The sequence below is a fragment of the Hydra vulgaris genome, chromosome 02, assembly GCF_038396675.1.
Source record: "Hydra vulgaris chromosome 02, alternate assembly HydraT2T_AEP".
Classification (NCBI taxonomy): domain Eukaryota; kingdom Metazoa; phylum Cnidaria; class Hydrozoa; order Anthoathecata; family Hydridae; genus Hydra; species Hydra vulgaris.
This window is the reverse complement of record NC_088921.1, coordinates 62,258,548-62,281,500: the sequence shown is the minus strand read 5'-3', so window position 1 is coordinate 62,281,500 and position 22,953 is coordinate 62,258,548. Positions and strand designations below refer to the sequence as shown.

At 28.7% G+C, this 22,953-nt stretch overlaps 1 protein-coding gene across 1 annotated transcript in view; it reads left to right on the top strand.

The window, feature by feature from the left end:
* Positions 1 to 2,113, top strand: part of LOC101240094 (N-acetylated-alpha-linked acidic dipeptidase 2) — a 51,340-nt gene extending 49,227 nt beyond the window's left edge. Inside the window, exons 15-17 of the mRNA XM_065791639.1 lie at positions 1,244 to 1,325; positions 1,441 to 1,533; positions 1,740 to 2,113. Of these exons, the coding sequence (XP_065647711.1) occupies positions 1,244 to 1,325; positions 1,441 to 1,533; positions 1,740 to 1,929 (365 nt within the window). The 3' untranslated portion in view covers positions 1,930 to 2,113. The remainder of the gene's footprint in view (positions 1 to 1,243; positions 1,326 to 1,440; positions 1,534 to 1,739) is intronic.
* The last annotated feature ends 20,840 nt before the right edge of the window (positions 2,114 to 22,953 follow it).

The following is a 22,953-nucleotide window of genomic DNA, read 5'->3' as shown; positions in this document are numbered from 1 at the left end:
TATAAAATAATGTTTTAAATAAAAGGCTAAAAATAAAGACTGGAATAAAAATCAAGACCCTAACAAAATTAAAACTTTAGAAACTGTTCTTTTAATTCAAAAGTGCCTGTTAAAAGAAAACCTATTTTTGATCCATTCATGACTGTGCTGCATCTATCTTTAAAAAGTTAGTTTATAAATGCTGTGTTTATAAAAAATCAATGTTTACAAACATTTAAGGATAACCCTTTCAAATAAAAGAGGGTTCAAATTTTATATAATCAAAAGTTTTGAATCTTAAGAGATTGGGTACAAAATGTATAATTTATTGATAAATATAAGTTTATTTAAGAATAGTAAAATAAATATTTTATCAACTTTTTCTCCTATGTTTGGGGCAGTTGTGGCCAAAATTTTAGAGCTTTTTTCTTCCCAGGCTCTAATAATTGCACTTTTTTGCAAAGCATCTTTATTTGACATAAGTATAAACATGTATATGCTTGGAGTTTGCTCTATGTCTGAAAGCCAGGATATCAAAGATTACAAATAAAAAGATTTGGTTTGTTATTTTTCTGTACTTGATTGATAAAGGTTAAATATAAATGAAATATATATAGTTAAACCACTATAAGATTGTATTTTTACTACTCACATATTGGCAGAACTTTTTGTTTTAGTTTTGAGAACATTAAATATGCACTAAAAATTAGTTTTTTCAAACAACACACTGATTTATCAGATGGAAAAAAAAGTTAAAAAAACAAAACAACTAAAAGCAAATTTCAAAGAAAAAAAATATTCGATATTTATTTGAAAATGAAAATGATATAAAAAAGAACCTTAATAACCTTTTAAAATTGCTCCTTTTTTACCGCTAAAAAATAAAGTTAATGAAAGAAAACAAAAAGAAAAACTTTAAGTTTTATAAAATACTGTTATTTTGATGTCATTATATAGGCATCATATCGGGGGAGGGGGGTTCAGTACATACAACGACTAAAGGTTTAGGCAGAATTTGCGTATAGAATAAATGATAAGGACAAAAAAAAAGTGAGGACATTTTTCTTTGTCTGAAAAATATTCACAGTTAAATTGACATTTTGAAAAATAATTTAAGTAAAAAAAAAATAATTTTTTGAAATTAATGTGAGTAGAATATATTAGTACTGGGCTGCCAAAACTCTGTATTTTGTATTTGATATAATTATAAGTACACAAATACACATTTTATATGCTTATGTGTGTATATTCATACTGCGTTTAGATTTAGTCAAGGCATCGGCTGAGGAGTTAGTAAAAGCAACAGAAAACTTTCATAATAAACTTGAAGATTTGAAACTTGCTGAGTATGCAATTTTATTAAAAAATGAATCTGTTGTTTCATAACTTTTAAGATTCGTTGTTTTATAACCTATAAAGATATTTTAAGGTGTTCTGAGGGGTTATAATATTTTGTTATAGTTCTCTATCTGTTAGAAGAGCAAATGATCAAATGATGGCATTTGAGAGAGCCCTAATTGTTCAAGAAGGCATCCTTGATCGTCCTGATTCTAAGTAAGTTATTTTCAATTTAATTGCACACACACACACACACACACACACATACACACACACACATACACACACACACACACACACACACACACACACACACACACACACACACACACACATATATATATATATATATATACACACACATGTATTTAGGTTTGTATGTATATATATGCTCTTAACGACAGTAATTTATTTGCCCTTAGACATGTAATTTATTCGCCCGTTCGCAATTCATTGTTTAAAACAAAAGCGTTTCCTGCATTATTAGCTATTCTGTATAATATTGAAGTTGAAAAGCGTAATGAATGGCATCTCTTAGAAGAGCAAATTTCAGTTCTTGTTGATAAACTTAACAATGCAAGAAGTTTACTTAACGACTACGCTATTATCTAAGTTGGGTAATATCAGTTTCGGTAAGTAACACTAACGCTACTCTCATTGGATATCGATATTTGCCTGTATTGACTAATAGTTACAAACGAAATGTTAATATAATTATATATAACAACGATAGTAAATAAAAAACACTAATTGTATTAGCTAATAATTTTTAAAAAAATTCGGGTATTTTTTAAAACACGGTTTTTTTTTAACATAAAGCACTAAGTTATGTTAAAGAATCTCTAAAAACGTTAAATTGAAGAGTGGTGTTGTTTTTATATTATAAAGCTAACGAAACTCTGTTTTAAAGGCTTGCATTGGTTCTTTCAAAGGCTACTCTTATTTGCCTAATTATTGGGAGGGGAAGTTTATTAGTTTAGATTTTTATCCTTTAAAAAAGATATTACTCTTTTAAGTTAAGCAATTTTTTTCTGATGTTTTCTTTTTTTTTTTTAAGTTTTTTCAAAATTTTGACCATCCCGTTTATTAGGCCTCACCCCCCCCCCCCCCAACCTCCACTCTTTCCTTCCTGTTTATTCGGCAGGTGTGAGTAATCGGTTTGAAAGTCTATTTTCTTTTAAACGCTTTTTGTTTGGATTTACTTCATATGGTGCATGGTCAATAAAAAATTTGCTTTTAGCATTATACGTTTCTGCTTATATTATTTATGCAGAATGTTGCTAAACTTTCTTTACAATGTACGTATAGTATAAAATAATTCTTTCTGGTTTACAAATATTTAAATATGTTTACAGCACTATTTAATTCTCTTATAACGGATCAATGAATAACGCATAATAATGCTAAGTCCTTACGGTCTTATCACAGAGCACCACGGATGAGCATTTAATTTGAAGTTCACACCTCCTTCCTAACCGATGTCGCAAAACTTGCCAAGAGGTGGGGTTTGAACTAAGGAATGCTTTGTTTCTGAGGCAAGTGCGCAACCACTGCTGTCCAAATTTTAAGGTGGCTCATATAGAAAAAATTCTCAATTTGCAAAAAAAAAAAAGTTTAATTGAGAATCAAATGGGTATTTAAAAAAGAGTTTTTTTTATATTTACCCATTTGATGCAAAACTTATCATTCTTTCAGAAAATGTATACATTTTGCATAAAAATACTTACTATTATTACCTCACTAAAACTTTTTTTTATTAGTCGGTTTATTTTTTTTTTGTTAATAATTTCTATTAACCGGAAAACTTTGTTCATTGTTTTCTAAAATTCTTATTCTTTTTTTGCATCTTTAAAACCTGATATCTCGAGATCTAGAAAAGTTTTATGGATAAAATTTTCAGGGTATGTTCTTTAATTATAAAGATTTCAGATCCGCTAAAATGATCAACAAAGAATAGTTTTAGAAACGGAAATCTTTTTTGCACGACAGGAAAACTATTTATCTTCTACCAACATGTCAACTACCAACAAGTCAACTACCAACTAGTTTATTTTATGTCACTAGTTTGCTTAATTATTTTTATCAAAGAAATGCAAACAGCATACCGGAAAATATAAAAAAAAAAACACGCAAACTTTTTATTTGATTTGTTTTCTTCACAACCCAACTTTTTAAAATTGATGATTGCGCCCCCCCTAAAATAATAACAATCGCTTGTTGCACCGAGGTTTTAAGACAGCTGTGAGAGTATTGGTAACTTTTAAAAAAATGTTTAACAATTGAAATATTGCTTAGTAAATTTAAAATTATTTAGCTAAGCATGATAGATATTCACTAATTTTATCAATTAAAGCAGTAATTAAGCAAAAATTTCAATTATTAGATGTCAAGAAAGTTATATTTAACAAACTCGATTAATGTTTTCTTTCAACTATGTACTGCATGCAAAGAGATTAGACAAATAGGATAAGGTAGTTCAAACACTAACTGTAAAAACACTGTCTGGTAAAACATATTGATACAAATTTAATAAGAGTCTTTCGGACCATAGTGCATAGTGTCTTTCGGATCATAGTGCATAGACATGGGCGTCCGCAAGATTTTTTGATGTTTCAGATAGAGCACTTTCACCCATTGCGCAAGCTCCAAACTTAAGTATGTTCATACCTATACCAAATGAGGAGATCTTGCAAAAATTTGGGATGGCAGAGGCCTGGGAACAAAAGAGCCCTTTAACCCTTGCCCCCCCCCCCCTCTCCCTGCCGAAACATGAGGGCACTGATGTAGTAAAATTTTAAACCTCACTTAATCTTAAACTAAATTGAAATTTATTGACAGATTTTTAATTTCGTAGAAAAATATTGTAAACTACCAAAGTTATGACCATGCAAAATTTACGCCCTCCCCCCTCATTTTTGGGGGTCGGTAAATTTTAAACTGCTAACCGAATTTAGTGTTATTAGTAATGATTGGGAATCATTAACGATCGAAATTATAAATAAAATCACTAAAAAAATCATTGTACATGTTGTGTACAGACCGCCTTATGGCAATAACAAATTTTTTGAAAAACGCTCTAAAAATTTAATTAAAAACAAAATTTTATGTGGCAAACGTGTCTTTTTTGTGGGGGACTTGATTATAATGCGCTTGATTACGACACTAAAAAAACGTGAAAATTTTATGAACATTATATTTCAAATTGGGTTCATTCTAACAATAAATAAACCAACACGAATTACTAGGAATAGCGCACGGCAAGTTTTTTTGATTTTCTCCCAGTAGCTATGGTATACGAGATACGAGATTTTGGAATACGGATGTAACGAAAACAGTTTATTTTATTTTTACGCGCCAAGTAAATATATTTTCATCGAATAAGGCATTGAAAAATTCAAATGGTTTCTAAACCATCTTTTTAGCGATAAGTTAACCAACTATCAAACTCGTGGATAGACTCGATCCATGATGCATCTTATGATCTAAAAATTCACACATGAGTTCATAATGTGTATATCTAGGATTCCAGCTCACAACATATACCTTCTTATGACTAATAATGCAAATATGTATTTTATTAAAAAAACAGTGATTTTTATGTCCATTTTGCTTAAAACTACTATTTAACTGTAAGTTAGGCATATATTTGTAATCTGGAAATTGAGATCCAAATGAAATTTATCTTTATAAGTAGTAGCATTGATAGTTAAGGAAACCGACATTTAGTCTATCCAGTTGATTATTTCTAGTTTTTGTACTAGTTTTTTAAATAAATTGAATTTCAATATCTGCATAACTTTTAAAGAGCAGATTTTATAAAAAAACGCATGAGATATATTTACACTTAAATAAAAATTAAAAAAAAATACATAAATTTATATTTATAGCCCTAATTCAATGCTAAAGATGGTAACTTTTTGCAACTTTTCATAAAAATTTAAAAATTGCGGACGCTTTGGACCAAATTTTGTATTTCTTCAAAAAAATCTTTGGAAATTTTTAAGGCAAAAAAAATCGCCGTGAGCGCAACCTCAATTGATCAAATAATAATTAATGAATATACAAAATAAAAACTGGAATAATAATCTCTGGTATATCGGATCATTTCCCAATATTTTTAATCGCACATTAAGTTGTCGAACACACCCCTCAAAAAAAAAAAAAATTACAAATCGAATATATAATGGCATTTTTATAGAACTTTTTAATAATTTTCTATTTTCTGAAAACTGGGACGAAATTTAACAAATTTCACAGATACTACTTATAACAGTTTTCTTCGGATATTTAAAAAACACTATGATAAAGCTTTCCCGGTGGTAACAAAAATTGTTAAAAGTAAAACATTTAAAAACCCTTGGATTACACCAGGAATAAATAAATCATAAAGAAAAACAAAAACGATTGTATGAAGTGTTTCTGAAAAAAAGAACTTATGAAAATAAATTAAGGTATAAAAAATATAAAGGTCACTTTGAATCAATTATAAAACTTTCAAAGAAGTTATACTATTCAAATAAAATAATAAAATTTAAAGACGATACTCAAAAAACGTGGCAAGTCATTAAAGAAGTAATTAGAAAAAAAAAACACTTAAGCTAAATGGTCATCCAAAAAAACTAAATTATCATCATCAAGATATTACAAAAGAATCTATAACTGCTAAAACGTTTTAGCATCAAAATTAAAACACAGTGAGTTTAACAAGGAGAAATGCTTGACTTTTAGCAAATCAATAATGGAATATCCTGAGTTAACTGAAAAAGTGTTATTAGATGCAGTGCATTTATTAAAGTTAAACAAAGCACAAGGACTTGATAATGTTAGTAGTAATGTTGTAACCAAATGTATTTTCTATATTAAATAAGTTCTTTTGTATATATTTAATCTTTCGTTTAAACAAGGAGTCTTTCCAAAAAAATTTAAAATTGCAAGAGTGATACCAGTTTTTAAATCTGGAGATGATACTAATATTTCTAACCATAGACCTATTTCCATTCTTCCTTGCTTATTAAAAATACTAGAACGCATTATGTATAACAAATTATACTCATTTTTAGAAAAAAATAATATTCTTTAAAAAAAACAATTTGACTTCAAAACAGGGCACTCTACTAATCATGCAATTCTTTATCTCATTCAGATTATTTTTCAAGGTTTTGACAAAAACGAGTTCACTTTAGGCGTTCTCATAGATCTTAGTAAGGCCTTCGACACTGTTGATCATAGTATTTTAGTTAAATAAATTAGAAAACTACGAAATCAAAAATATAAACAAAGCTTGGTTCAAAAGCAACTTATCTAATAGAAAACAATATATTCCACTGGCAATGAAAAAACTAACAATATGACAATTACTTGAGGCGTTCCTCAAGAATCTATATTAGGAACATTTTTATTTTTAATCTTTAGTAATGATTTAAGCACAGCTTGTAATATTCTAGATTCTATCTTACTTGCTGATGACACAAATTTATTTTTTTCTAATAGTGATATAACATCATTATTTGAAACGCTCAACATTGAACTTCTAAAGCTAACCGAATAGTTAAATATGAATAAGCTTTCAATTAATTTAACTACGTATATATAAAAACTAAGTATACTATTTTTCATCGCCTCCATAAAAAAGTTAAAATCCCTCTTGCACTTCCAAAGCTTATAATTGGATAATACATCGTAAAAAGAGAATGTTCAATGAAATTTCTAGGTGTAATTCTAGATGAAAACATAAATTGGAAAGACCACATGAACATGATTGAAAATAAAACTTCTAAAATATCTGATTACTCTACAAAGCAAAACCATATTAAGATCAATCATTTTTGAAATACATATATTACTCATTTATTCATTCCTATCTTAACTATGCAAACATTGCTTGGTGCAGCACCAATAAAACAAAGACAAAAAAGCTATTTAGCAAACAAAAACATGCGATTAGATTATTATCAAATGCACACCGCCTCTCACATTCTAGACCATTGTTCAACAATCTAGAAATATTAAATTTGTACCAAATAAATATAAATCATCTGCTAATTTTTATGTATAAAACTAACAATAATAAATACAATACCAAATATCTTTAAACCATTATTTTATAAAAGTCAACACAAATACATGACTAAATATTCAAGTAACAACTTTGTTCAAATTAAACTATATATGAGTTTACCAAGTTCTCAACAACTATTAAAGGACCTAATGTATGGAATAAGATAATTAGTAATGATATTAAAACACTTACAACTTTTGAACAGATTAAACAAAAGCTAAAACGATTACTTTTAAATAATGAACAAACAGAGAATTATATCTTTTCATTGTAAATTAACTTTTATGTTTTCATTTTTTCATATTTTCTTTTTTGTTTGTTTGTTGTTGTTAGTTTTTTTTTTCTTGAATGAATTTTTAAAATTTGTATAGCATTGCATGACCGTAAGTTAACCTTCATGTTATTGAGATTAAACTACTTCCTTAACTTTTATTAAAAATAACTTTGAAAGACTCTATTAAACTATTTTGCATTTTATATAAACTTCTTGGAAACATTTTGCTTTTTTCTCTCATTTTTAATTTTTAATTTTAGTTACAACGTATTTATATAAATATCTACAAAAAACAACGGGCTTGGTGATAAGTCAAACCTGTCTTCTTCTCGTCCTTGCCATTTTTATATATATTATAAAAAACGGAACTTGTAAATATTTGTACGGTTAAATAAATGAGAAAAAAAAAGGGTGTCGATGCATTACGGTTTTTTGCCGCCTAAAAAAGAAAGGTCCTTTGATTTCCTAGTTTGCCCATTAGAGATAGAAAGTTTTTTTTTTTTTGCCAACTGAATCTAAGAAAAGTTTCGTTTTGCCGACTGAAGGTGCAAATAAGTCCAAGTTTGCCGACTATATTATAATTAGCAAATTGGGAGCCTGAAAAGCAAAATGTGTCAGCATTCTGGCTGTGAGTTATATGCTGACTATAGCCTTTAATACAATTGAATCTTTGTTGTTTCACAATTTTAACTTTTTTTTAAAATTCGACATTAAAAACTGCTAAAAGCTGCTATTTTTAAAACTAGTGACTAAAAATGTCTAATGGTAGACCTATTTCCGTATTATGTTCTTCAAAATTATTAGAGCATATTATGCATGAAAGTCTTACTAATTATTTAACTGGGAACAATATACTATTTAACAAACAATTTGGGTTAAAAAAAAAACTTTCAACAGATCATGGATTAATCGAACTAATAAATCATATATCCGATGGGTTCGAAACGGATGCTATACATTAGGAGTTTTATTGATCTGTCGAATGCATTTGACATTGCTATAACCATGATCTACTTTTAAAAAACTAGAACTCTATGGAGTATTAAACAATTACTTACTGTGGTTTAAAGGCTACCTGTCAAACATGAAGCAATACGTTTTATATAAAGTAAACAAAACAGAAAAGTACATTATACTATGTGGTATTCCCCAGGGATCAATCCTATGGCCATTATTATTCTTACTTTATATAAATTATTTATGTTCAGCATCCAAGATTTTAAATGTTATATTGTTTGCTGACAACTCTAATCTTTTTTATTTAATCAATATTTAGTGATATACTATTAAAAATCGAAGAGTGGATTACTAGTAACAGACTTTCATTAAATGTTGTTGTTCCACAAACCTAATGAGGGGGAATATAATAAGGGGGATAACATAACAAGGATGAAACTCTTAAAGTTACCCATTTTTATTATGAGAAAGTTAGTCATTAAAATTGAATTAACCATTAACTTTCTTGGAGTGATGTTAGTTGAAAATATATCATGGATGAATTTATTGAAAATAAAATCTCAAGATCTATGCTTTATAGAGTGAAACCATTTTGTAATACTAAATCCTAAAAAATATATACTTTTTATTTATTCATAGCTATCTTACCTATTGCATTTATTCATAGCTATCTTACATGTTGCGTAGGTAAGTACCAATTTTAGTGAGCTAAAAGATCTATAGTAAACAAAAAAATGCATGCACGATTATATTTGGCATTAACAGAACGGTTAATGGCGAATTTTTTTTGAGGAAACCTAATGCCCTTAATGTATATAAACCAAGTTTTGCTATTTATGTTTATTATATACCAGGTTTTGCTATTTATGGTTAAAACAAAACAGGGTATAAAATACTTCGTTATTTAGCAAAATTTTTCATAAATATACCACAAAATTTTCAAATCTCAAATTTATTACAAAATGTCATTTACTTTTTTATTCTTATTTATATATTATTATCATTATTATCTTGCAAACTTTATATTTTATAACAAAATGTTGTTAAGAATGTAGTTAGAAGAAAAAAAAAAAATAATAATTTTGTCGATTCAAATTCTTTTATTTAAAAGTTCTTTTCAAATACGATATCGTGGACCATTAGGGAAAAGGTTTTTTTTAAATACCAAAACTATTTTTAAAAACAAAACTGTTTTGAAATACTCTTTAGAACAATTTAAAAAAGAATTTAAACTGTTTTTATTAGGAAAAGGATTCAATTTTAAATACTTCTTTTAAATAAATGATCAATATTAATAAACTAGAAAAAGTCATCACTAATTTATTTTTCATTTGTAACATCTGTATTTAATTATACTGCATTTTAACTCTTATTTTAAAAGAGCTTATGTAAAATATAATGATAAATTATAATATGATAAACTCTTCTTCTTTTTTCCGTTTATTATATGTAAACGATCCTATTGTAATTATGACTATATGAAAAAAATAAATAAAAAAATAGATCCGAAAAAAAAAAAAATGTATTGAGTTACACTCGTTACAAAACCTCCTAACTATATTTGTTCGTTGCAAAAATCGTTGCAACCGTTGCAAAATCTCCCAAATATATTTTTAAAAGCAGTAATACGTTGACTGTAATATATATAACTTTTATTTATTTCTTTATTTAATTAAATTATACCAGGCGTCGCACAAAAGTCATTATCATTGTAAAAATTTTCAATATTTAAACTGAAATTGTAATAAATTTTTTTTTAGTTGGGTTAGTTAGGGTGATAGTAGTAAGCTCGTTGTAATAACGTAGTAACTAAACTTTTTGTGAAGGATGCTTGTTATGAATACAGCACATAATTATCTAAATAAATATTGTGTCTCTAACAGTTTAATTGTAAGTAGTATCACTGAATCTTAATTACAAAAATTGATGGTCATATAATCTATAAATAAATAAATGCATCATTAAGAAGTAAATTACTGTTACTTTTTACTTTTGCTTCTTTAATGTTTAATGCTTTCTGGAGAGTGGAGCTTTGAAAATGCGATAAAACGTGGTGTCAAAAGGCAGGCGAACTAAGGTAGTGATCGACCGAAACCGAAATTTGAGCCGAAACCGAAAATACCGAAAAAAAAAAAAAACTATTTTACATATATCTAAGCAATCACCATGTAACATAGTTTGATAAAAACTATAATATGTAAAGACATTTCAATAATTAAAGGTAATAATTGAAGTATTTTCTCTGCGGAATACATTTTTTTTTCATGTTTTCTGGCAAAAGTCTGTTTCTTTCATTTGAAAGAATGTCTCCAGCAGTTAAAAACAACCTTTTAACTTCGGTAGATGTTGGTGGAGGTTCAAGGAATCTCTTTGCTACTTTTGCAAAACCAAACTTTGCTTTTAATGTTGTTTTCTAATATAAATCTATCAAACTTCAGACCTTCTTCGGAGTTCGAATCAATTTTTGAGATATTGTCAACCCAACCAGGCATTGCAAACTGCAACATTTCAGCCCTCTGCCGTTTTGTTCTGGTGTCAAATAAGGGTATTGTTCTTTTTTTAATTGTAATAGGCTCAACTTGATCTGAAGTTGGTATATTTTCAGGACTGCCGGTAGTTGTGAGTATTACTTTTTCAGTTAGGAGATTTTTTAGAATAAACGACTTCTTAAATGTGATGAAAGTCGGCTAAGTCATTGAAGTTTTGGATTGTGCGATCCACGAGATATTTTCAAATTGCAGATATTGCAAGTTCTGTATTTAAAATCACTACCTGTCACGGTAAAATGATTCCATAAACCAGTTTTTTCCATTGAAAAATTTAGCACTGAGAAACTTTTGATGAAACTATTGGTTTGGGTTGCTTTACTTAAATGTTAATTCATTTTAAGAATGATTTGAGAATAGTAATTTAAAACTATTATGTAACGTGATTTTAATTAAAATTTCTTGTTATAATTAAAAATTGATTTACTAACAAACGATTACAATTAGGAAACCGTCATGATCCCACTTTAAATTAAAAAAAAGTTATCTAAACTTAAAAAAAATCTTATAAAAGTTTCAGTTCATTTCGGCTGCAGTTTGAACCGAAATTTTGTTTCATCACGCGGTAGACTGTTTTTTTTTGCGTTTTAGGATAACCATTTTACGTGTAGACTTAGTCATTCATTAAAACTATCAAGATTAAACATTTTTAAATGTTCAAAGTTCTAAGTAAAACTAGATAAATTTTTTGAAAATAAAGGCAATTTTCAACAAATTTATCTAAAAAAAAATTTAATAAAATTTATGTGTCTAATTTAAGGAGTCAAATCTAATTTTCAGAGAGCGGTCCTAGATACAAAAGCTGGTGACCCTAGGTACAATTAAAAAAAAAGCCTACTGTACCGGAAGCCAATCAAAAACCCTTCTACATGATGAACTTTTTTATTTTAAGTCATTAGACCTGTATTAATAGAAAGTAATTAGTATAGAAATGTAATCATATCAGTTTTACCGTTATTAGACAAGTCCGGGGCTTTAAATTAGGGCATTAAAAAAATCTGGCCCTACGTGATCCATATAACGGCCCAACGTGATCAATATTTTATTGTATCATCTTTTGTAAATTTGAAGTTAAAGATTAAATCATAAAATTCAATTCCACTTATAGTATTATATTGTTTTTCCCAATGCTATTCGTCGTTAAATTTTTTTAATATTGATTTTGTCAAAGCATTTTATGAGACTTCCCACAAAAAAATATTTATAAGGGACAAACAGTCACTTGATATAGAAGATTTGTGCTTTTCTGATCAATCAAAAACAAAGAGTATTGTTTGAAGATAGAACATCAAATTTGATACTGGTGTATGGTTGGAGTGCCTCAAAGTTTGGTGATAGATCCGATACATTCTATACATTAATGATATCTTAGACAATATTACAAGTAAATGTAAATTGTTTGCAGATGAAATATAAATTTTAGAAATTATTTCTAATTAAACAAAAACTTACAAAAAGCTAATAATAGGATATAGGAACAATAAAACAAACAAAAAATTAAAACGATAAAAAGCAAAAAAAGCAATAAGAAAAAAAAATTAAAAACATTATGAACCATTTTAAAGACCATATTTAATATAAAACAAATAGCTGGATAAAAATTATACTCCAGCGAGTTTTATGAATCAAACCAGTATATCATCTCTAATGAAAACTTGTTTACTTACGATAAATATTACCAAGCTTACCAAGGTACACCTTTTTTGCCAAGGTATACCTTTTTTACCAATAAAATTGTAAATAATTGAAACAAACAATTTAAGTTTGCAACAATAGAGCAAGATATAATTATTAGTTTTAAAAATAATTATATTATATATATAACGAGACAATAATTATATTAAAAACAAATAAGTTGTAATTAAGAAAAGTAAGATGTAATTGAGAAATACAACATTTAGAAGTCGCAATATGTAATTAAAAAACACAACATGTAAATAAGAAATCGCAATAAGTAATTTGAAAAACAAAAGTTGTAATTAAGAAATTGTAATATATAAATGAGAATACATTAATTGTAATTGCGAATTCAATGTAAGCTTAAAGGTCATTATAAAAGATCTTCTTGGACATGCATTTTAATAAGTTAATAATATCAAATTTAGCATTAAATGCACCAGCAATACAGTAATACAGTTATGGAATTGAAAGATCGTTGTGTTATTTGCCAATACACTATGAATTGAAAGTCTTTTATTAAATTGAATTCGCAAGCATTTATTTCACCAAATTTGTTTACAACCATTTCTGGAACAACCAGAACCACCTTGTCCAATTTGTAGACATGAAATACACACAACTGAACAAGTTGAAAGAAGACATGATATCGAATGATAGAAGAAGAGTAACTGAATGTGCTGAGCGAAACAACAATTGGGTGACTCTGGCGGAAACTGTAGGTGTCAAATATAAGACAGCATACAATTGGGTCCGCAGCGGAATTTCAAATTTTATTGGAAAAGGTGGTTTTAAACCAAAAAAATTATCCGATGATCAAAATAAAGAAAAACTAACATGGATTGAAATTGACTGTCAGTTGACATTGGTGGCCATTAAAATAAGGATATTAAGGCAATTTAATATTAGCGTCAGTAGAACCACAATTGCCAATTACCTCGAAAGCAGACTATTTTCATTGAATAGTAATGAAAACAAACAAAAAAGAGCTGAATATTTTAGGAACATTAACGAATAAGATAGTTTGGTTGGATAAAACAAATTTTAATCTTTTTTGTAGAAAAACGCAAGGACATGCCAAACAGGGGAAAAGAGCAATAATGAAAACACCTTCTTCAAAAGGTGCAAACATACATTTGATTGCAGCTATATCAACAACAAATGTTGTGATGATGGAAACTCGCAGAGAATCATTTAAAGCAGATTCTTGTAACGAATGGATGTTGGCTTTGTTTAACCAGTGGGTTACATCCGGGAATCTTTTAGAGGATTTGATTGTCGTAACAAACAGTACTCCGTGTCAAGCTTGGAAAGGGTTTGAAAATTTACCGGCTCAGTTGTTAGGACCCTATAGCCCAATGTTAAACCCAGCGGAAGCTATCTGGTCCAAAATAAAAATAAACGTTAAAAATGTTATTCGCATTCTACCTGTATTCGGTGCTGGGATTATGGAACAACGAATGCAGTATTTAGAAAGAATTGTTACTGCGGCAAAAAATACAATAATGGAAGGTGATTGAACACGCGCTGTACAACATACGACCACGCATTACGCAACGATTTTAAATATGGAAAACGTTGAAGTTGGTGCTTAACTGAACATTGCAATGATTTTTAATGACGTTGTTTAAATTCAAATTTTAAATTTTTATGTAAATAAATTATTTGTGTTTTATTTATTATTCATCTGAAATCTCAATTAGATTTTTCAGAAACAAAAATAAAAATAGGTTTTAATTGACACCCAATAGGATTTTTCCAGTTACTGCCTAAACTTTAAATGCCTTTTTAATTACTTTTTATATTTTATTGATATTATATTATTATTTCCAGCCTTAAATTACAAAGTATAATAGGACTACAAAATTCAAAATACAAAGAACTTTGTATTCTTTATACTTTTCTCAATTACAACTTTTATCTTCTCAATTATATCTTACTATTTCTTATTTACAACTTTCGTCTTACATTACATCTTACGTTTCTTAATTACATCTTACGTTTTTTAATTACATCTTTCATGTTCTAAACTACATTTTACGTTTCTTAATTACAACTTTTATCTTCTCAATTACATCTTACGTTTCTTAATTACAACTTTCAAGTTCTCAATTGCATCTTGAAAAGGTGTAGGCAATATTCATGTTAAAAACAATTAATATAAAAATAGATTAGACAACAGTTAAATTAAAGCAATTATTTAAAAATAAAATAAACAATATTTTATATTAAAAATGATTAATTTAAAAATAAACTAGACAATACTTATATTAAAAACAATTAATTTAAAGACTACCATAATCCAACTCAAAAGTCATTCCGTACCGGGGGCGAACCCAGACCATCCGGTAAGGCGCCAAATGATTTGCGTTTACATAAATGAAATTACAAATAAAGCATTAGTCAAAAATAATAGTTTTAATTTTATCAAAAATAACTCTTGTTTTTTCTTAGTTTTGTTAAATTTATAAAAATAGAATCAAAAATGGCATAAAAACAACAACTTGAGTTGGATTGTTTTATTATTTACTTGCAATCGTTTTAAAGTGGGAAATGTCTCAAAAACAACTGTATGTTACATAATTTAAAGGTACAAAGTAGACTGAGTGCAGAAAAAAAAAAGTTTTGAAAAAAAGGCACACGCATGATAAAAATATAGTCAACTAGCTTACTGCCTAATTTAATAATAATCCCAAAGCCAACATTTAAAAATTTTTTTTATTATTTTTTTTATAACGTCTTAGATTTAAACTTGTGCCATAAATGGTAAAAAAAATCTGTTTTTTTATTAATGTCAATGAATGTTGGACTTTTTGAAAAGTTCAGATTGGAGAACAAGCCCCCCCCCCCTTCCCTCCTTTCTCCTTTCCTTCTTCTTATATAAATGTGTCTGATTTTATAAATGCTTAATTAACAACATGAAGGGTATAAAGGTGAATAAACAAAAATTAAACTCATGTTTTTAATTGAGCGCTAGATTAAAGGATAAAGAAACCTCTCAGTACCAAACCGTTTTTCAATACCAAAAACTGTTTCAGAAGTTGCAGTTAACTAAAAAAACTGCTTGTTTTAAAAAAGAAACTTTTAGACAGTAAAGTTAATTTTATTTATATTTTATTAATTAACAATAAAGATGATTAAGGATAAAGAAAATAAGTTTGCATTCTCTGCCTTCTTAACTTCGTGGTTAACAGAAAAATATGGAACTATCATAATGCAACCCAAAATCATTTTCATTTCAGTAATGTAATTTAAAGGTTTATATGGGCTCGTAAGCTACTTCTTATGTTATAATTTCAATTAATGTGGTTGCACACTAGATTAATTTAGGAAGCTTGTATGATATGGGATCTAGTCTTCCCATTTCCTAAATTTTTTTAACTTCCAGGAATTTAATTACAGCAAATTTTACTTCAATTTTAATTTGGTGTAGTCAAATTAATGCTGGCAGCATGTTTTTAGAAAGAAAATTTTATGCTAATGGTCTTACAAACTTTTTATACATTTTCATTTTGAAATTTGATAAGGGTGAGTTGGTTCATGATGTATTGCAGCCCATAGAACCACAAAAGGGGAAGTATACTGATTCAAGAAACTTTACAATTAGTTTTATGTTTTAAGATCATCTCCCTCTAATCTATACTTGCATGACCATTTTAATTAGACCATTGAAATGCTTCATTCATTTAACTTATTTCAAATATTTCAAAGCCTAGTGATTTTCTAATTTAACAAAAGGATAAAAAACTTTTAATATATTTTTCAATTCATCAAGGAGAACACAAAATACCTTTAGGCTTAAATCTATTCTTTCCAATAATCTGAAACTCCGACATTTTGTATTTGTCAAGTAATAATAAAAGTACTGATTCTGTAACAATTTAAGCCTTCACCCAAAGCCGCCGCCAAGAAAAAAGTGTAGGGTTATCCACTAAATCTTTTAAATTCTAAAGAAATTGCAACAGCAGTGTTGAAAACTTCATATTAAACTGCGGCCGTGTTCTGAATTTTTATATAATTTTGATGTACTTTAAAACCCCGATTTTTATTTAATACATTACTATGTTCAGTGTAATTAGAACCAAGGCTGGTAGAAGAGGTTTTAAGGGGGTGGGTACGAATTGTTTTTTCCCGGCTAAAGCTTTACAAAAAAATTTTGCCAAATAAGGCCTTAAAAAAAAAAGAAGTCCGCGATTGCTGAAATATGCCGACTGCCAACCAAAGATCCAAATTTACCGACTTCAGGGTCCAAGTTTGCTGACTATTTTTTTAATAAAATTTTCCTAGGGGGTTAGAAAATCCCAAAGAAGGCCTTGATTAGAATATTCTAATTCATTATTATAATATCTATTTTTATTACACCCTTAACACCCAAACACCCTTTTTGGTACTTACATTTTTTTTCACAAAAAAAAAAATGTCAACTTTTTTTTATCTTTCAGTCTACCGAATTATTTGTAAAAATATGCGGAAATATTTGCTAAGTTTTTTATCATTATATACTTCAAACTTGTCAATAAGACCAAATCATCCGACGAATATTTTTACTTTTTTAGACTGCTGATATTTTTTTTAGAAAATGTATTTTGAAAAAAGTTTACAGTTGTAGTCGGTTGCAAAAGTGCTCCGTTGTATCGAGATTTAGCAAAAGTATTCTCAACCTAATATTCTTTTGTTTAAAAAGTATATTTGGTTGAGAAGAGACCCTTTTTGTATAAAAGGCTTTCTGAACTTTATCGTCAAAACGTGGCTTTTAACTTGATTAAAGTAGTTTTGAAAGATTTAAAACCAACGATCTTGTTAACTTGAACATATTTAATGTTCAAGTTTTAAAACATTATTAAATAAGTTTTATAAATAACAATGATAAAATGGTTGATAATGAAAGTCATGTAAGTTGTTTTGCTGATGACACAATTAGAAAATTTATGTACGGAAATTTGTATCACGTCTAACTTAAAAAACAATAAAAAGCTCTTTAAAAACTTTATTTAACTGAAATAAAAAAACCTTTTCTATTCTATTGGTAACAACTTAAAAAAACAACCAATTATTGAAAGAAAATTAATAGTTGTAAAATTTGGTAAACATGGTTGACAAGGTCAAATACTTTTTGAATTTTGCACCGATACCATTAAGTATTTTGACTTGCTGAAGCTTTTTTTTAATTAATTTTCTAATAAATTTGCATAAAATAAAACTTCTGAAAAACGCTTGATTGAGAACTTTGATCACGGACCTCCGATGAGTAATCGCAAGCTTTAACCTCTTTTTTGATTAAGTTACAAAATTTAAGTTACAAATTTTGTAAATTAAATTTTCATACTATCTAATTTTTAAAAAGCACTGTTTATATTCAGAACTAGGGGTCTATGTCCCTAAAATATAAAAAAATACACTCACAATTAATATTAACAGTAATTTAAGTAAGTTAACCTATTAATGAAATGGAATTCTTTTAATTAAAAAAGAGAGTATATATTGTTTTATTTACATTAATTACAAACAAATTCCATAGTTAGACAATAATCAACAACACATACAATGCATGACCAATTAGAACACTGCACACATACAAGCTATTGATTATCTAAGCTGTTTATCCAATGACTTTCTCAAGAATAACAAAGACGATCATTAGGTACCAAAATGCTATTTGAAGTTTGAGGTAAATGTGGGTCTTCTGGTGATTTCTTTGGGTTTTGACCTTTTTTACCAGGTGGTTTAGCCAACTGACTTTGTTTCAACTTTTTTTTTCTTATATTTTCTATGCATTTTCTGTTTTTTGAGTAGCAGTAGCAACCTTTTTTTCTCTCTAGCCAATTTCTTTGCAAGTTGTTTGTCTAATTTTTGTGTTTTTGTTGCTTGTTCAGCTTTATCAAAAGTTAAGGCATCCGCCGAAGTCATATTGTAATTAACTACTTGCTTTATACTCTCACCTTTTTGAACTTTATTTAGAGTTGGTGCTAATTGGTCTCTGAGCATATTTATACTGATTTGTTTATATCTTTAATATACTTTATATATTTAATACTGATTTGTTTATATCTTTAAGTAAGTGCTTTGCCCTTTCTCGAATAAGAAGTTTTCTATCTTATAAACAAACGACTTTATTATTTAATGTGTAATATATTATCTAATTTTTCATACTTTCCTTTGATTTGGATTTTTTGCTCAAAATACAATGACAACCTAATTAATGAAATTCATAAAAAACACTCCACATAGTCCAAAAAAGATTTGATTTGTCTTCAGATGAAATGTTAAAATAAGAAAATAGTCCAAGAATCCTTCTTCGAATCTTGCGGTTTCTAATGGTTGAAGTTTTTAAATTTCTTAATGTTTTAAACCCTAAATTTATGAAGGGCTTGTTTATAAAGAAAAATATTTATTTATATTTACAATTTCAACTTTGATGTCGCAATAAATTGATGCTACCGCCCAAAGGCTCTAATCATAAAAGTATAAATAATATTTTTATATAAGAGCCAACTCGCTGTAGAATTCTCTTAAGAAAAAAACCATATGCTCAATAAATTTTCCAGGTGTTCAAAAATAATATTTTACAACAAATACGTTGTTATGATTTATATCATCGAGTTGAATCTGTCTATATTCGTCCAGACCTCTCAAACAAGAAACATTTAACAACTTAAACAAAAAGCTTACGAAAATGCAGAATTGTTGACAAAAGGTTTACTTGACAAACCCTTTCGATTTGTCATCCGCAGCGAGAAAATTAAATGCATTGACACATCTATAACAGACAACATCAATGAAAGAAAAATTGACTCTCGGAAAACAACTCCTTTGACATTATTTTTATCACCGAGACATAGCTTAAAGACCAATCAACTCTTTCTCTCCCAAATTACAACCTCTATCTTTCAGATCGTCTAAATCAAATCGGAGGAGGTGTAGCTATTTACACAAACAATAAAATTATCTCAAACCAACAAGAGGATTCCCTACTACACAGAGATTTTGTTTGTTACTATTCAGAACAATTATGGATCGAACTAAAGCTTCTGAACAAAACTCTGCTCCAAGGCTGCATTTACAGACCTCCATCTTCTGGTATCAGAGCCTCAGAGATTTCAAGTGCTATTTTCCGTGCGAAAACATAAATGTTAAACAAAAAGTAAAATGATATCATCATTGCCGGTAATTTTAATTTTCAGAGATTCCAAGGATTTCCAATTCAGTCTTCTCATCTAGTAAAATTAGCCTTAGTTCTTTATTTATCTCTCTTTTTCAAGATCTTTTTCATCTTCACCAAATTGTCATCGTCCAACTTTTAAACCTGCTAATCGCCCTATGACAAACACTCTTGATCTCATCATATGTAACTCTCCATATCGTGCTAACAAAAACAACATAGGTCCTACACTTGGCTTGTTAGAACAATATCATTGCTCTATCACCTGGCTATACAAATTGGCGTCTAGCGTAAAATTATCGCATTTCAACAGCTCTAATTTCATTTACAAGCTTGGTAACTATAAAAAATTTAACAAAAAATTCAATAAGATTGACTGGTCATTTATTTTAGACTTAAACTGGATAAAAGCTTTTTACTCAACAGGTCTCAAAGAGTTATCCTTGGTGACAACCAATCGAATTAGTTACCTGTAACAAGTGGGGTTCCGCAAGGTTCAGTCTTGGGACCAATTTTATTTGTCATTTTCATCAACAATCTGCCTGATGTAATAAGAAAAAAAAACAGTTGTAAGATCTATACGGTTGACACTAAAGCTCTGAGCATTGTCAACTCACTTGCTGCTCAACTTCAACTTCAATCAGATATTGAACAAATTGTTTACTGGACCAAGTGTTGGCTCATGAAGCTAAATGTGAAGAAATGTAAGGTCATGCACTTTGGCCAAAACAATTTAATTCACATTGAGTACTCAATCGAGGAATCGGGGCCTTGTTCAATAACAACTCAAACTACATTGGAAGCAACCACCTCTGAAAGTGACTTGGGAATACAAATTACCAAAGATCTAAAAGTAAAAACTCAATCCATCGTTACCTTATGTAAAGCAAATCAGATGATAGACATCCTAAAACATTTTTTCCGATTTCGTGATGCTTCCTTATGAAAACAAATCTACTCCACCTATGTCCATCCTTTACTTAAGTTCACTGTTTCAGCTTGGAATCCTCATTTGGTTAAAAATGAAAAAACTATTGAGCGAATACAGCGCAGAGCCACAAAGTACCAGAAAAACTGAAAAAGTTATACTACAAGTCCAGATGGTTACAACTAGACCTGCAATTAGTTTTTTGACTGTCAATAGCTTCAAAGCGAGCCTAGATAGGCTCCAATGTTACTACAGCTCGAAACTTTCCTATGTGGAAGTTGCACTATGAGCTACACAAAAACTAGCTGTAATCTGACAATCTATGATTGTATTTTTTCAATTATTTTTACTTTTTTTATTGTAACTACTACTACTTAGGGCTACCATAGTCCTGATTTTTACGGAGGAGAGCCCAGCGCTAAACTAATTAAAATTAAAACTTTTATCGCGTTCTCCAGCGAAAAGATCAGGACAATGGCAGCCCTACTACTACTACTACTACTACTACTACTACTACTACTACTACTACTACTACTACTACTACTACTACTACTACTACTACTACTACTACTACTACTACTACTACTACTACTACTAATACTACTACTACTGTTGAAGAATCAAATAAATTTTCATTATTGTTGTTTTCGACAACTTCAAGCGTGACGCCGACGGGGAAGGTTTTTTTAGAAGAAATTTGTAAACGACCAAATGGAAATATACCAGTATATTAGTATATTAGAAACTACTTCGTGGATTTTCAGATTTAAACCCACCATTTGTGACATCTTTAAACATGGCCGGAAAATGTTGATTTGTCAGGCTTCAAAAAAGATTTTTAGTAAAATATCTTTTAACTTTTCGTTTCCATTCGCCTTTTATTTTTTTGAAAATGCCAACGCGTAATGGCGCTAAAAAATGGCTAGTATAAGCAGGCAAACACCAAAGTAAAATAGAATTTCCTAGAGGTTTTTTTTCAATACTAAGCATACATTTGAAGTATGGCCAGCAAAAATTAGAATTTTAAAAACGTGAAAGTTCATTTGCCTGAGGCGAAAAAACTGTTTTAAACTATGACAAAAATTGTTTGGATTCTATCTAGCCTGAACTACTACTGCTATAATAAACATTATCGACACCACCTTTGTACAAGTCTTTCATAATATGTCAGCCTTTATAAATGAATTGATGGGGTATATAATTGCCAAAAGCGTCGCAACAAATCAAGGTTGTCGTAATTTGCTTTCATTTGATCTTGGTAGCTTTTTTGGACTTTTTGTTCCTTTTCTACAATTAATTTCAACTTTGCCTTCAAATTGCATCAAATTGCAAACTAGACTAATTACAATTGAATATATGAAAGGGTTTATTGCCTAAATTATATTCATTACATGCTGCTGCTTCTAATTGTTTAAACCAATTGTCAATAATAGCTGGCTGTGTGGCCACTGCTCTAATAGTTTGGATTGGGTAAATTTTTTTACGATATTTATTCATGAAAACGAGTATCATTTTCTAGTCGGTTTTCGTCTTTGGATAAGCTACTTTGATTTAATTCTTTTAAATAATTTTCAACAACAATCAACAATCTTTTCTATTTAAGTCAAAGCCTATATCAGTTCTAAATTTTAATAAACCAACAAAAACCGCTTCAGTGATGCTGCTCATCTTTCTTGGCGCTCCTCGGTCATTAGATGACCCTTTCGTTCTGTCAAAAAGAGTAGATTTTGGCACATTATATCATTTAGCAGCTTGTGCATATTGCATTTTTTTTTAAAAAAATGGCTTAAACAGCTAGCTGGACTCGACTCTCTCGATTTCTTTTTTGTTTAAATTTATCCAATTTCTATAATGCAGTATTACAATAAACACCTAGATGCTTTATATGCATAAAGTTAATGCATAGGTACCTAAGCATTAGCTTTATGCACATAAAATAATGAATACCTGTATTAGGACTTAAGCGTTTAAATTTGTTTGCTGGTGGCTAATTTATTTTTTATTTTTTTCATACACATAAAATAATAAATACCTGTA